The following is a 14243-nucleotide window of genomic DNA, read 5'->3' on the forward strand; positions in this document are numbered from 1 at the left end:
TGTTATTTATTTCACATGATTTGTATACCACCTGATTCTAATAAAACCTCAAAGCTATAAGACGTGGACTTCAGCATTCAAAATACCTAAAACAATAGTTGGAAATAAATTAACTTCAATCTAAATTTATTACCCTCCTTACTTACTTGAACGTCATGTGTGTGGGATGAGTATTTCTGTGCTACATCTGTTGACTTTATCAAAGAAGAAATGGCTGTCACTAGAATCAGTATTGTATTCGGTGGTCCTATGCAAGTTCAGTAGGGGACTGACATCCTGGCCTGCGTTAATCCAGGCATAGCATTTGGGTTGTAACAAAGTTCCACGGCCATAATCTGGATGCTTGTACAGAGTAACAATGTTCATTTTATATGAATGAGGTGGTTTTTTGGTTGCATCTTGAGGAGAGTGTTTAATCCGAACACCAAATAAATTCATTTTATCACAATTGTAACATGGACAGTTTAGTAATAACTTCAGTAGTATTTTACCAACAGTTAGGATTGAATAGATAGTTTCTGCAAGATAGGCAATTCCACACATGCATATCCTAATGGGATTAAATAATAATAATAATCCTGCTTCTGTTATATCAGGGGTGGGAAAACTTTTTCAGCCGGAGGGACGTATTTCTTCTGGGCCACATGCCAGTGAGTACAAAAGGCAGAGCAATCAATGAAAATTTCACCTTTGTACGCTGGACTAGTTTCTGCAAGCCCCCCTGCAGCTCTCTCAATCCTCCATCCTGCCCATTGCAGCCAGGCAAAAGCCCGTGGGAGTGTGAAGCAGGAGCAGTGAGGGATGTGGTCTGGGGAGAGTCATTAGGGCCAGATGGAGAGGACTGCAGCGCTGCATTTGGCCTCCAGGCCTGAAGTTCCTCACCCCTGTATTATATTAATACAGCAAGTACCATTTTGGGAATTTCACTAGTTTACCTATCATTACAATCCAGAGTTTTCAGCACACTTTTGCGAATGTAGACAACCACTGGTACCAGTATTTTGCAAGTCTTCTTTTGTGGTGTAGTGTTGCTGAATGTACTGAGGACCCAGTGCTCTTATTTTAGAATAAATGCAGTGTGTCTACTTTATGTAGGCAGTAAGAGCTGAACAATACTCCACTGAAGCCTACTGAAGTCTACCTTTTATCTCTACCTTATCTCTCACTTCAAGTGAAATAGTGCAAGCATATTGCTATAACAGCATCCTAAGCAAGTCAGTTCCACAGAGCAGTGCATAAGATTGTGATGTTTTACCTGATATAATGCTCATTGTTTCTCACAAATAATTTGTACATGTGCGTTGCACTAAATATGGCCAAGGCTTTAGAACCGAACTATGATATATGATGTGCATATTTCTGGACTGTAGCATTTGAAACTGTAGGTGTGGGGTTCATGTTTCAATGTTCCCCATTTTGGGGAGATGAGAAACCTTTGCAATTACGCCTTTATGTATCCAGATGAAAGATAAATAGAATTTCCTCTTCGTTCTCTTTCCTGATTTCCCCATATTTTTGTATCAGAGAGGGACATTAAGTTTTTAATAGGCTCAAGCTCAAAGTCCCTTCTGCAGTTTATCTGGCTCAATGTAAATCATAACACTTTTGAAATCAAACAGTATTGTACTGGAAAGCAGTCTCTATTACTAAACTATTAAATTTTCTTCTTGTATGTAAGAACACATTTTTATTGCCAGCACCTATGACTTACCTTCTCAAATCATTTGTAAGATTAGAAGTACGCTTCCACAGGTAAGCCAAACCTAAACAGTGTTTATTTTAAAAAAATTATAACAAATTGACACTATAGTCTTGAATTTAATAATTGTTTAGCTCATGCCTTTAGGTTAGTGCAAAATGTAGCTTCTGATGATTTTAGAAAAGAAATTGAAAAACTGTTTTGTGTTTGTAATAAATTAGATCTTAAAAAGTACTGTACTGTTCATTGCACCGGGTATCTGAAGAGCTGGCCTCCTAATGAAGTGGGAGCTGAAGAGGAGGGTGAGGCTGAAAAAGACAGCAGTAACTTTAACTGCCTTGTTGCAATTGGGCGATTGCACCCTTACGCTGTTCCACAAAAAAGTGGTGAGATAAAAGTCAAGCCAACAGAATTTGTAGCACGTTTTGCCATGGATGGAAAATTTGTTTTTGTAGACCAGCGGTAAGCATTTTTGCCTTTTTAATTTTAAGACAATAGCTCTTAAATTGTGTAAGGTTTCAGTATTTAGATAAGATCCCCTCCCACACTACAGACTTCCTGTTAAGTTGCTGTTGCTCTATAAACTACTTCAGAGTCCTCTAGTTAAGTAAGACTTATTTAAAGTACTAGTTTCTAACAAAGGTTTTTTTTTAATTTGATTTGATATGAACATTTACAAATAATCTCTGACTTCAAACTGATAGAAGTTTAAATAAAAAATCAGATGTGGTTTCAAAGTTGAATTCAATTTTAGAATTGTGGTGATGTTTCCTTTTATTAGATCTAATAATACAAAAGGATTACAATGTAGCATTTGTTTGTCCTTCTGTTTTGGCTATATATGTTAACTTTAAGTTTTAGTATTTTTTTTTCAGAAACGAGCATCTGTTGCTTTCGTATGCATGAGGGACCAGAGTAATGTGTTTAAAAAGCCCGTTTCAGATGTTTTCAGAATCTGTAGTGTGTTCATGTTTTCTTTATAGTGCAACAGTTATTTTAGGATACTTACCACAAGAGCTTCTAGGAACTTCATGTTATGAGTACTTCCACCAAGATGATTACAGTCATCTAACAGAGAAACACAAAGCAGGTAAAGTATGGTAGTATTTTACTTCCTGCTACTGTTAACATTTTAAATTTGGAAGGGAAAAAAAGCTATCTTGAGTAGTGGCCCTGGAGTGAAGGTCATGCTTTGCTTGCAGAGCGTTCCAGTTTTGCATTTCTGGTACAGCTGAGGAAGAACTCTTGTCTGAAACTCTGGAAAGCCACTGCCAATCAACTGGGGGGGTCCAGGGGCCCTTGGAGGTCCACGAAACACACCCGGGGGTCCACAGCCCCATCCCTTGCTTTCCCCCAACTATTTTTTTGGTCATTTTTGCATGGTAATACCACAGTTTTTATGGTCTGTTTTAGCACTGCGTGATTTTTCAATATATTAGCCAAAATCGGTTTTGAATCATACTGTGATAATGATTTTGACTCAGCAATGTATCACTCCTTGTGTGAGGGAGAGCAGGGCAGCCAATTTCAAGGCACCACTGATATCGCACGATGATCTTAGCCGATAATGCTGCTGATCTGAGCTCCCTTTCCTCACGCTGAGGGAAAACAGGGCAGCCGATCGCCCTCACTTCAAGGCACCGTGGCATTACCTTTCCCTGGTGCTGAGGCTGAGCAGATTTTCTCAGTCCGCAGGAAAGCAGCAGCAGCAGCAGCCACAGTGGACCTCCATCATCACCGGCTGCCACCAGGGACGGCGACTTGGTCCCCCCCATCCCCCCCCCACTCAAACCATGCGGTGGAGGTGGTTTCTTCTTCCTCTCCTCCCCCCACCCACCTGCTCTCCATGGCTGTTCCTTCTCTCATCCCCATGCCTGATCTGCACACACTTCACCCGCCGGATCTCTGTGACTCCTCCTTCCCTCATCCCTACACCTGATTTCCAGTTTCAGTGATACATCGGAATATCATGATGTTTAGCTGCTGATACATCACAATGTTGAAAACCAGGTATTGCTCAGCCCTAGTCCGGTTTTTTTGGTATACCTAAAATCCTTTGCTTATTATGGGCTACCCCACATTTTGTTCAAAAAATTGCTTTGCAGAGGTAGCTGCCATAGAGTTATCAAAATTTTCAAAAGTAGGGTGTCCTTGCAGTGGCTTTTGAAAAATAGGGGATCCTCAGTAATTAGCTATGTGGGAACCACTGGTGTAAACCAAAGGTGGGGAATATTTTTCAGCCTGGGGGTTACATTCCCTTCTGGTGGTGGCAGGATCAGAGACAAAAGTGAATGGAAGAATACATGTGAATTTAACCTTTGTAGTACTGTATAGGCTAGTTTCTTCATATTCACACATCCCTCTCCACCCAGACAAGCAAGAAGCATTATCAGAGTTCACAGCCCTATTCCTCCCAGGCAAAAATACTTGAGGAGGGTGAAGGTTTGGTGAAGGGTGTGGCTGAGGTTGGTGTGTTGCCTTGGGGAAGCCCCGAGAACCAGGCAGAGAGGCCTGGAGCATCTGAGGCTCCCCTTCCCTGGTATAGAATAGTAAGCTGTATGGAATAGAGGTCTGACTTGGTGTATAAGGCAGTTTCCTGTGTTGCTTCCTGCTGGAAGCATAAATAAATAGTGTCTGGGAAAGCCCTACTTCCCTGAAGTTCACCTTCCTGCCTTCAACACAAGGTGGCGATGCATCCCAGTTTGAGTGAGCTACCCTTCAGGTAGGAACCAATGTTTCTTTTTCCAGCCAGAGAAATAACATTTTTAAAGTGTTCTTTTTTCTCTTGCTTCTGGCAAGATGGGAGAATGACCAAGGATCCAGAACCATGGTTTGCTGTAGTTGCTATATTTGGCCACTTTTTCTTTCATCAGAAATTGATTCATCACCTCTTTAGCACATTCCCTTTTTCTTCCTCTGTTTCTCATTCATTAAATGAATGATCATGAGAATCATGTTATCAGCCTCATAGGGATGACGTCTTCTGAATGGTCTTTATGCAGCCTAATGTTTTACAGTTGCTGTATGAACATAGGTTTAGTTGAAACACATTTAAACACTGGTTTTGTTCATAACTTGTTTTATATTTCCACCAGTGCTTCAGAGCAAAGAAAAGATATTCACAAACTTCTACAAATTCAGAGCAAAAGATGGCTCTTTTGTCACATTAAAAAGTCAGTGGTTTAGTTTCATAAATCCATGGACCAAAGAACTGGAGTACATTGTGTCAATCAACACAGTTGTTTCGTAAGTTATAGTCTTATTCATATAAGCTATGAATAAACTATTTTAAATATTTACCATAGCTTAGATATTATTAAAAGACAAAGTTAATTAAAAGAATGCATGTGCATTCACTGCCTATGAGCTTGAATGTAAAAAAATAGGTTTCCTTTTGTATTTAATTATGCAATATTAATGCAGGTGGTCTATTTTGGTTCTGTCCTGCTGACCTTCATACTGATATAATGTCACCTTGTATGCTAGGACTTCAGTTGTAAATAGAATAAATATTAATGTATTAATTTTTAAGCCAATTGCTGGCTCTACTGCTGCATAGCAAGTGCTAGGTAAAGGTAAAGGGACCCCTGACCATTAAGTGGTCCAGTCGTGGCTGACTCTGGGATTGCGGTGCTCATCTCGCTTTATTGGCCAAGGGAGCCAGCGTACAGCTTCCGGGTCATGTGGCCAGCATGACTAAGCCGCTTCTGGCGAACCAGAGCAGCGCACAGAAACGCCGTTTACCTTCCCGCTGGAGCTTTTCCTATTTGTCTACTTGTACTTTGACGTGCTTTCGAACTGCTAGGTTGGCAGGAATAGCAAGTGCTAACTTTTATTAAAATATATTCAATTATCCATTGCACCAGCCCATGTCAGGCTTGTTGTGTTGGATAAATAGATTAGATCTTTCTAATTAGGATGGCAATCCTTACTTGGCAAATGTTAGGTTATCCCATCCTGGTGTCCTCCGGATGTTTTGAACTACAATCTCATCAGCCTCTGCCTCCATGGTTATCGTCCAAGGGATGGTGGGATTTGGCTGGGGGAAGCTGGGAAAGGCTGCTTTAGGGAATGGGGATGGTGATGGTTCTTTATTGAAAACTCAAAAGTACAAAATTACAAGTGCGCAGAGTAAGATAAGACACAAAAAAGAAGAAGAAACAAGAAATAGTACTCATGTAGAAAACATGTATATTATTTACGTCTGAGAATGCTCCTTTATGTAACTTTTCTGCTCTGGTGCATTTTAGAGATCATAACGAATCAGATGAGGAGGCACTCTTACCCTGCAGTTCCCTGTCTTCAGAAGGCAAGTACACATGCTTACAGTGAGAAGGATACACACAATATTACATAAATCAAATGGGAGCTTCACACTGGGCACATTACTAAAAAAATTAAAATCCTGATAGAAGCTGCAGACTTGTCTGTTAAATTAATAAAGTGACCAGCATATGAAGAGGCATGCAAATACCTCTATGAACTACAAGGTATTAAGAGCCCTCCCCCAAATATCAGTTCCCACCTCCCCACTTTGCATTGCAAATAGTTTGTGAAATTGTGTACGTCCCATACCTTTAAAGCACATCCATCCTGCCCCAAGAATCCTGGGAACTGAAATTTAAGGCTACAGTTCCTAGCATTCTTTGGTGGGTGGGTGTCTTAAATATGCTTTAAAGCCTTGGTGTGTATGCAACCTGAATAAAATTTCAAAAAACAGTATGTTTTTGTGGCACAGGAAATTTGCAGTCCTTTTAACTCTTTGTTTTTAGTTCCACAGTGAGACAATGTTGTTAGATCAGGGACCATATTAACTTCACTTATCAGTAGTAGAATATCATTTCTATTATTTAGAATATTTCTTTCTTGCCTCTTGATCAAATAATTCTCCCATAATAGTAACACCTACTGTTAATAACGTTAAAGCATTAAAGATATTAAAAGATCTAGCCTTATTGGTTGCAGCCTTTTGCTACAATATTTTGACACTTGTTTCTTTATATGGTGATGTATATACACACCACTTATAATTTAGACGATAGCAGCGCCACTTGTTTCCCCAGCATGTTGTGGCTAAACTGTAACACCACTTTGGAGAGCTTTAAGCCAGTGTGGCGTAATGGTTAGAGTGCTGGACTGGGACCTGGGAGAGCAGGGTTCAAATCCCCACTCAGCCATAAAGCTCACTGGGTGACTTTGGAGTCAGTCAGCATCTCCCAGCCTATTCTACTTCACAGGGGTGTTGTGAGAATGAAATGGGGAGAAACAAAGCCATATACACCACCTTGAGATCTATGGAAGATAACGGTGGCATATAAACATAACAAACAAAGCATCCTTCACATGGGTGAATGTGCAAACCTTTTATGAAGAGCAATATAAGTGCATTCACTCACCTTCAGTTTGATCTGAAAATACAATATTAATCAAAGGCCAACGTTGTTCCCTCCATGTGGCGTTGGAGTGCGTCAGCTTCAGTCTTATGGGCAGTGACTAGGAACGAGGAGAGCTGAAGTCCAGAACCATCTGGAGGGGACCATGTTGACAACTGCTGTTCAGAGATACCCCTTAACATTTACATACCCCATATAGAAGCTGTCTGGATGTGCACACCTTCCCTTTCTTTTAAATCTGTGCTCTGCAGACAAATAACTCAGAGATTTTTATTGCGTGCGTCTTACTCTTGTAGGGTAAAAGCTGATGGTGCAAGAAAAAAGTGAATTACAATTAATAATAATAATAATAATAATAATAATAATAATAATAATAATAAATTTATATCCCGCCCTCCCCACCCAAAGCCAGGCTCAGAGCGGCTAACAACAGTAAAATAATACAACATTCTAAAATCATTTCATTATAAAATTAATTCAAATCAAATTAATGGCAACTATTGGACTAGAGTTCTGTGAGGATTGCCAAAAGAGGGAGTCAGGCTGTGCCCTGGCCAAAGGCCTGGTGGAACAGCTCTGTCTTTCAGAAAGATGTCAAGTCCCGCAGGGCCCTAATCTCTTGTGACAGTGTGTTCCACCAGATCGGAGCCACAGCCAAAAAAGCCCTGGCTCTGGTTGAGGCCAGCCTAACCTCTTAAAATTTTCATCGTATTACTTCTGTGAAAAGATTGAAGTTTCTATCCTTGTTTATTATTTTGGAGCAAGGAGTTGAAATCCTATATTAACTGTAAAAAAAAAATACTGAAATTGTAGGTTACGTTACATGAAAGGGAAAGCATTCCATGTATGTCATCAAAATTGAAACAAATGGTTGTGAATAGGATGTATTTATAACACAGTTAAAATTACTTTTAAGCGTTAAAACAGATAATCTGCCTCCCAAGCTTCTCTCAGTGCCAATGTAAACTAACAAATGAAAAGAAAGAGAACCTGCCCAAGTGACGCTGCCACAAAAACCACACACAGATACCAATTTTGAAAAAAGAAAAGAAAAATAATATGTAAATTTACCACACCATCTCCCTACGACCTCTCTTCCCCTTCAACCCTATACTAGATACATTTTCCTACATGGAACATAACTAAGAGACTATATGATAAAAAGAGAGAGAAAGACGTTGCATGTTCTTTTGTAATTCAATAAAATCTTTAATAAAAATTATTTCAATAAAATAGATAATCTGTTACAGTGGGAAACAGTGTAAAACTAAATAAAACCATCTTGATTCCCTGTCTCTTAAACATAGATACAACAAAGCCACCATTTCTTGGTGTACCAGGGGTGTCTACAGGAACTGTACTTGGGGCTGGAAGCATAGGAACCGAAATTGCAAATGAAGTCTTAGATTTACAAAGGTAATAACTTTTTTTGCAGCAATCACTAACCATTTTTTTATTCTAAAAGGTGAACTAACCATGGCCAAAACTGAAATAAAAGCTTTAGAGGACCAAATTCTAGACCACTCTGAGGGATCCATTTCAAGAGCTAGGTCACCCTCCCATGTTAGTTGAAGGGTTTTCAAAGGGAGAAATTTGTAAGTATAAAAGCAAAGTATAAGGTGTTGAAACAAGTTCCTTCTGAGAACCCTTGGACACTGGAAATTCAAATCTCTAAAGATCCCCTACCACCAGCCTGTAATCCCGCATATTTAATAAAATGGGAGATCTGTTTAGTGGAGTGGATTGCCAACCCTTAATACTTGCGCTTGAAATTAAAATAGGGAGCACTTGGAAAAAGAACATGAGCCTGGACCATTTTAACAGTGGCTGCCCAGAATCACGAGGTTCATATTCCTCCGAGTTCTGAGGTCTTGCTTAATCTGTTTAGGCACCAGTCAAAAATTAAATTTAAACAAATAATCGAAATTTGGGGAGGGGGGTTGGTAGTCCTAAATAATGCATTGATCTGGCTTTAATTTTGATCCCTGAAGTCATGCCGACTGCCAGCCGAGTGCGAGGGCCAAAGTTCCTGAAGAGTTTCCAACTAACTGTAATTAATGCATGGCTCACTTGATTGTGCACATGACCCTCACAGTAATAGCTAAAGTATGGGATTTGTTCTCACAAAATGTGATGTCCACCATCTCATTTAAAGAGGCTTTAAAAGAGGATTAGGCATATTCATTGAGGAACCATAGGAGTTAAGGTATGTTCTAACTTCATAGGCCCCTGAGTACCAGTTGCTGGGAATGACAAGTGGACAGAGTGCTCTTGTTCTAAGTTCCATCTTGTGGGTTTTCCATAGGCATCTGGTTGCCCACTGTAAACAGGATACTGGATTAAATGGGCCTTTGGCCTGATCCATCAAGGCTGTTAGTACATCCTTTTGGTTCACTGGCATCCCATTCTACTAAAACTTTGCAGAACTAAAGAATCACTTAATCAGCTTAGCCTATAGTTTTAAACAACACAGCCACTTGATCATTTAGTCTGAATTTTAGGACTCTTTTATAGGACTGAATATGATCAAGTTCCTCCAGAGATGGAGGTCTAAGACCTTGGAGGGAAGGGGTGGAGATCTTAAAGGGCAAATGTTGCTAATGTTTCTGATACAGCAGCAGTAGTTAATAAATAATATCAAGTGTTTTAGAGGCCAGATTGGTTGTGTTTGCCAAATACTTTGTGAGGAGGATTAAATGTCATCTTTTGTTTTTATCTAGGTTTCATACATCTCCACCTTCTGGTGAGTTAAGTCCATCAGATCTGATGAGGAAGTCTTCTTCCCCAGTAGACGGTAGTGATGTGAGTATCCATAAGCCACTGGCCTCTAAGAAAGGCTATCTAATATCCCAGTAACTTGATTTGATCTTTCTTACTAGCCCTCTAAACTTGTTACACGCATGAAGAGAATCTGTGTATAGAGCAAGGAGGAGTGCCAAGCCTCTTGTCTCACCCCCAACATCATGTCTGAAGATCTCCTGTGCGTAATGCAGCTGCTAATGTTCTACATGAGAGGCCCACCTGTGCAGTTGAGGCCCTGACCACGTGAGGCCCCATATGTGTGGGCAAATTGCTCCTGATGGGGGCTCTTCTGATGTGCATCCTCAACACACATTTTGGGTAGGGTTAGCAGCATAGTCCTCATCTTTGGCTCCACACATGACCTCATGTAGCATGTGAAGGAGGCCACGGTTATTTCATATTATAGCAAAATTTCTGTAACCAACTATGCTGTTTCCAAACGGCAACAGCTCTTTCCTTTTGGGAGCCTGAAAGCTTCCGACTGTAGGATAGCTGAGTCAGTAGTGCTTGAGACCGTTAATCTCAGGGTTGTGGATTCAAGCCCCTTGTTGGGCAAAAGAGTCACATTGCAGGGGGTTGGACTAGATGATCCTAGGGATTCCCTCCAACTTCTATGACTATAAACTCCCTGGATAGGAGCAACTATTACTTCTTGGTAAGTATCCTCTGAAGTAGTTCAGTTAGGGGCCTGTTGTCATACTTTGTCAAGCTGTATTTTCAGCACAAAATTCTTTCTTTCTTTCTTTCTTTCTTTCTTTCTTTCTTTCTTTCTTTCTTTCTTTCTTTCTTTCTTTCTTTCTGGTGGTTTTATTGTACTAAAGGCCAAAATGTATTTTAGAGGGCATTGCAAATACAGAATTGTTGCAGCTGTTATTCATTACATCAAGGATGGGAAATCTTTTTTCCCTAGAGGGCTGCATTCCCTCATAGCCAGCCGTTCAGGAGCCACATGTAGGCAGGGCCAAAGTGGGTGTAGCTGAAGGGGACAAGTCCAGTCCACACTCATGCATATGCACCAGCATGCACACATATAACACACTCTTCAACATTGTCACATGTAAGCAGACACATAGCACACGTTCCTCCTTTACAGATCTCACAGATTTCCTGCTGGTTTTTTAATTTTCCTTTGAGTTGTCTGTGAAGGCAGAGCTGGACAAAACATCACTTCCGATTGTTCTCACGTGCCTGCCATAATGGGCCAGATCTGGACTGTGGGCTGCCAGTTCCCTGCTCTTGCATCACTTGTAAACAAAGCCATCTAATTTCGACAGTGTATCCCTAAGAATCAGCATTGAAAAGTATTTGATTTCTGTAATATCATTTTTGTTGATTTCTGGCTATTGTCACCATTTTTGTGTGTGCTCAGGTGCCAAAGAGAGACATTCTTCAGCTGTGTCCTTCAGGAATATTAGATGTGGAAACCTCAGGGCAACACCAGGGCACTATTCCACTCCCCAGCAATGAACCTCTTCTCAGTAAGCTTCCCTTCTGTTTATTTCCTCTTAATGAAGTATTTGTAAGTCTCTGCAGAAGTCGATTGTGTAACTGAGGGTGTTTAGTTCCTACTAATTTGAGATTACCAGCGCTCCTGTTCATAGAATCCTTAGGTTAAAAGAAATAGATGTCACCTGTGGATGCAGGTGGTCCACACCAAAAAAAAGGAAGGAAACTGAAATTTTTCATTGAGCAAGCCCAGTCAGCTTAGAAATGCAGCTCACAAATATAGGTTCACCACTGCCACCAAGGGCAATATGATACTCATGCCTGATACTTTGCATTCTGTCCATAGTGCTTTTATTTCTGTAAATTGACTCATCTCAAACTTCATTCTGTTTTGAAACAATGTTTCAGTAAAGAATGAAGGTAAATCAGGAATGCCTGCTCCCAATAAACGTCTTAAGCTGTTTAAGCATAAAATATAAATCCTCAGGATGTTTTTAAAATAAAAGTTGTTATTTTAACAGAACTGAATAAAGCCTACATTTAATATGTACATTTTTAATGTGTGTTAAGATACCTCTTTTTCAATGCAAAAGTGATAGGGCTTTTAAAGAAAACACTCATTAGAAATCTGTTAATATTTTAAGGTTTCCTTTTTCTGGTAACATAAATTCAAGCTAGTCAGAATCATTCTCAGCAGGGCATTTTGAACCACCCCCTTAAGGAACATTAATTGGCAATTTACCATGTGGTAGAGTTAAGCTCTCTAGTCAAAGGCGAAGAGCTGCAGTTGAGAGGTGGAGGGGTCTGCTTTGGCTGCAGAAGACCTCTGGTTAAGTCAGGTAGGGTTGGGAATTCCTGGAGAGCAGCTGCCGGTCAGTACAATTGTGTTTTCATTCTTTGTATCGCAGTCTTGGCTATCTTGTACAAGGAAATACAGATGTGATGTGTAAAGTTATTTGTGCCAAAAGGATGTTGTTTGTTTCAGAGTAAACAATGAATTACAGGGGCTGATTTTTGCATAAAGTGGTGACATTTTTTGTTTTTTTCTTAGGTGATGCTTCTCAACTGGATTTTGATGCAGTTTGTGAAAATGACACTGCAATGGCTGCTCTTATGAATTACTTGGAAGCTGAGGGAGGTCTGGGCAATCCAGCAGAGCTCAGTGACATGCAATGGACTCTTTAGTATTACACAGCTAAGAAGGAATTGAAGCTACTTTGATGCACAAAAATAATGATCTGTTCTCTAGTACTGTACTAGTACCTTTTAAGACTTTAATTCAAATTTACAATATCTATATTTTAAAATGACTTTGGCCTTATTCTCAGTCATTTTGGCTGCATATGTTGAAAACATGTAATTTTTTAAAAATGACACAGGACCTCAATTTTGTTACTGATACACTTGTTGACCAGAATCTTAAAACAGTTATATTTTTACAAAAAAAAAGAGAATCGACTGTAAAATGGGCATACAGATTTTGTTCTGAAATATTCCTGTCTATTTATATGTGTTTTCCTTGTTCCTAATTTATTACTGCTACTTGGGTAGCAGTACTGTACTTGAGTACTGTATTAGAACTAGACTTTTTATGTCCATTCCTGGAGGAGCTCAAGTCCTTAAGATATTTTTTTTTTGCTGTTGGATTGTTTGAACCCAGGGATCAAGAAACAAAGAATGGAAGTTTCTTACAAAGTGAGCAGTCATTCATATTGATCATGAAATTGTGCATTTTTCCAGTGTAAAACTGCTACAGGAAAGACTTAAAACAACAAAATTTGGTATATTATTTTCTAGTGTTTGCAGTAGTGATAGAAAACATCACACACACACACACAAATTTTGAGCAGGGAAGCCAATGATCTTTCAGTAATATACTAAAATGCACTTGTCACCTTTGGAGTAGCTCTTGAGCACCCATGTATCTTTAATGCATAATATGGAAATCATATCTGACAATACCCAAAGTACCCAAGCCTTGTAGAAAATATAGATATACTAGAATTGTTTGTTAGTTTTTTTCAGGATGCTGAGTTCAGTGGGACTTACTTACAGGTAACTGTACAAGATTGTAGCATTGGCGATTAGTATTCCTGCTCTAGGCTCTGTATTATACAATACAATGTATTATACAATACAGACTGTCCATTTTGAATACATGCAAATGCTATGATTATGCTATGTGTGGATGTTCTAGCACACTGTGCCACTGAAGTGCATTTTTTTCACATAGTGAGAGTCCTTCTGAAAATGTGGAGTACTGGTCCCCTGCCATAAAGTAATTAAAACTTGAACATGCAGATAAACACCTATAAATTTGAACTTTAGAAAAACAACTACTGCCTATACTAAATAGCAATTTATTTTAAAATTCTAAAGTCTTTACTTTAAATATGATTGCTCCACTGAGAATAGTAAGATTAGAATTTTTTTGTATGTAATGTACTGTATAAGTCTGTATGTGAAGACACCTTCACACATTCATGAAATAGATACGTGCATCAGTAATGTACTAGCAATTGGTGAGGCCATGTGTAATCAGTGTTTTGGGGGTCATTTATAATATGTTATATGCAGTACCTGTATAATATTTGCCTTTTCCACCTTATGGATTATACTGCAAGTATACTGCATAGAGTGACAGAACTGCTAAATTTGTAACTTGTGAAACATACCAGGGAAATAATTCTAGGGAGAGAAATTGTGGGTAGTTATGCCCAATAGCCACTAGAGGTCTTACTTGTAGTGTATTGTAACAGCATTAATGTATGAGTTGCACTGATCACCCATATAATGTTGCAGTACATATATGAAAGAACAAAAAAATTCCTTCCAGTAGCACCTTAAAGACCAACTAAGTTAGTTCTTGGTATGAGCTTTCGTGTGCATGCACACTGCTTCAG

General features: G+C 39.3%; 1 protein-coding gene across 3 annotated transcripts in view; it reads left to right on the forward strand.

Annotated features, from left to right (window-relative positions):
- Window positions 1-14041, forward strand: part of BMAL2 (basic helix-loop-helix ARNT like 2) — a 40625-nt gene extending 26584 nt beyond the window's left edge. For all 3 annotated transcript variants that reach the window (XM_081927742.1, XM_081927741.1, XM_081927743.1), the window contains 8 exons: window positions 1921-2161; window positions 2683-2789; window positions 4795-4945; window positions 5950-6008; window positions 8400-8508; window positions 9813-9894; window positions 11264-11372; window positions 12392-14041. In XM_081927742.1, coding sequence (XP_081783868.1) covers window positions 1921-2161; window positions 2683-2789; window positions 4795-4945; window positions 5950-6008; window positions 8400-8508; window positions 9813-9894; window positions 11264-11372; window positions 12392-12525 — 992 coding nt within the window. In that variant the 3' untranslated portion in view covers window positions 12526-14041. The remainder of the gene's footprint in view (window positions 1-1920; window positions 2162-2682; window positions 2790-4794; window positions 4946-5949; window positions 6009-8399; window positions 8509-9812; window positions 9895-11263; window positions 11373-12391) is intronic.
- Window positions 14042-14243: the final 202 nt, after the last annotated feature.

The sequence above is a fragment of the Podarcis melisellensis genome, assembly GCF_964234715.1.
Source record: "Podarcis melisellensis genome assembly, chromosome: 10".
Classification (NCBI taxonomy): domain Eukaryota; kingdom Metazoa; phylum Chordata; class Lepidosauria; order Squamata; family Lacertidae; genus Podarcis; species Podarcis melisellensis.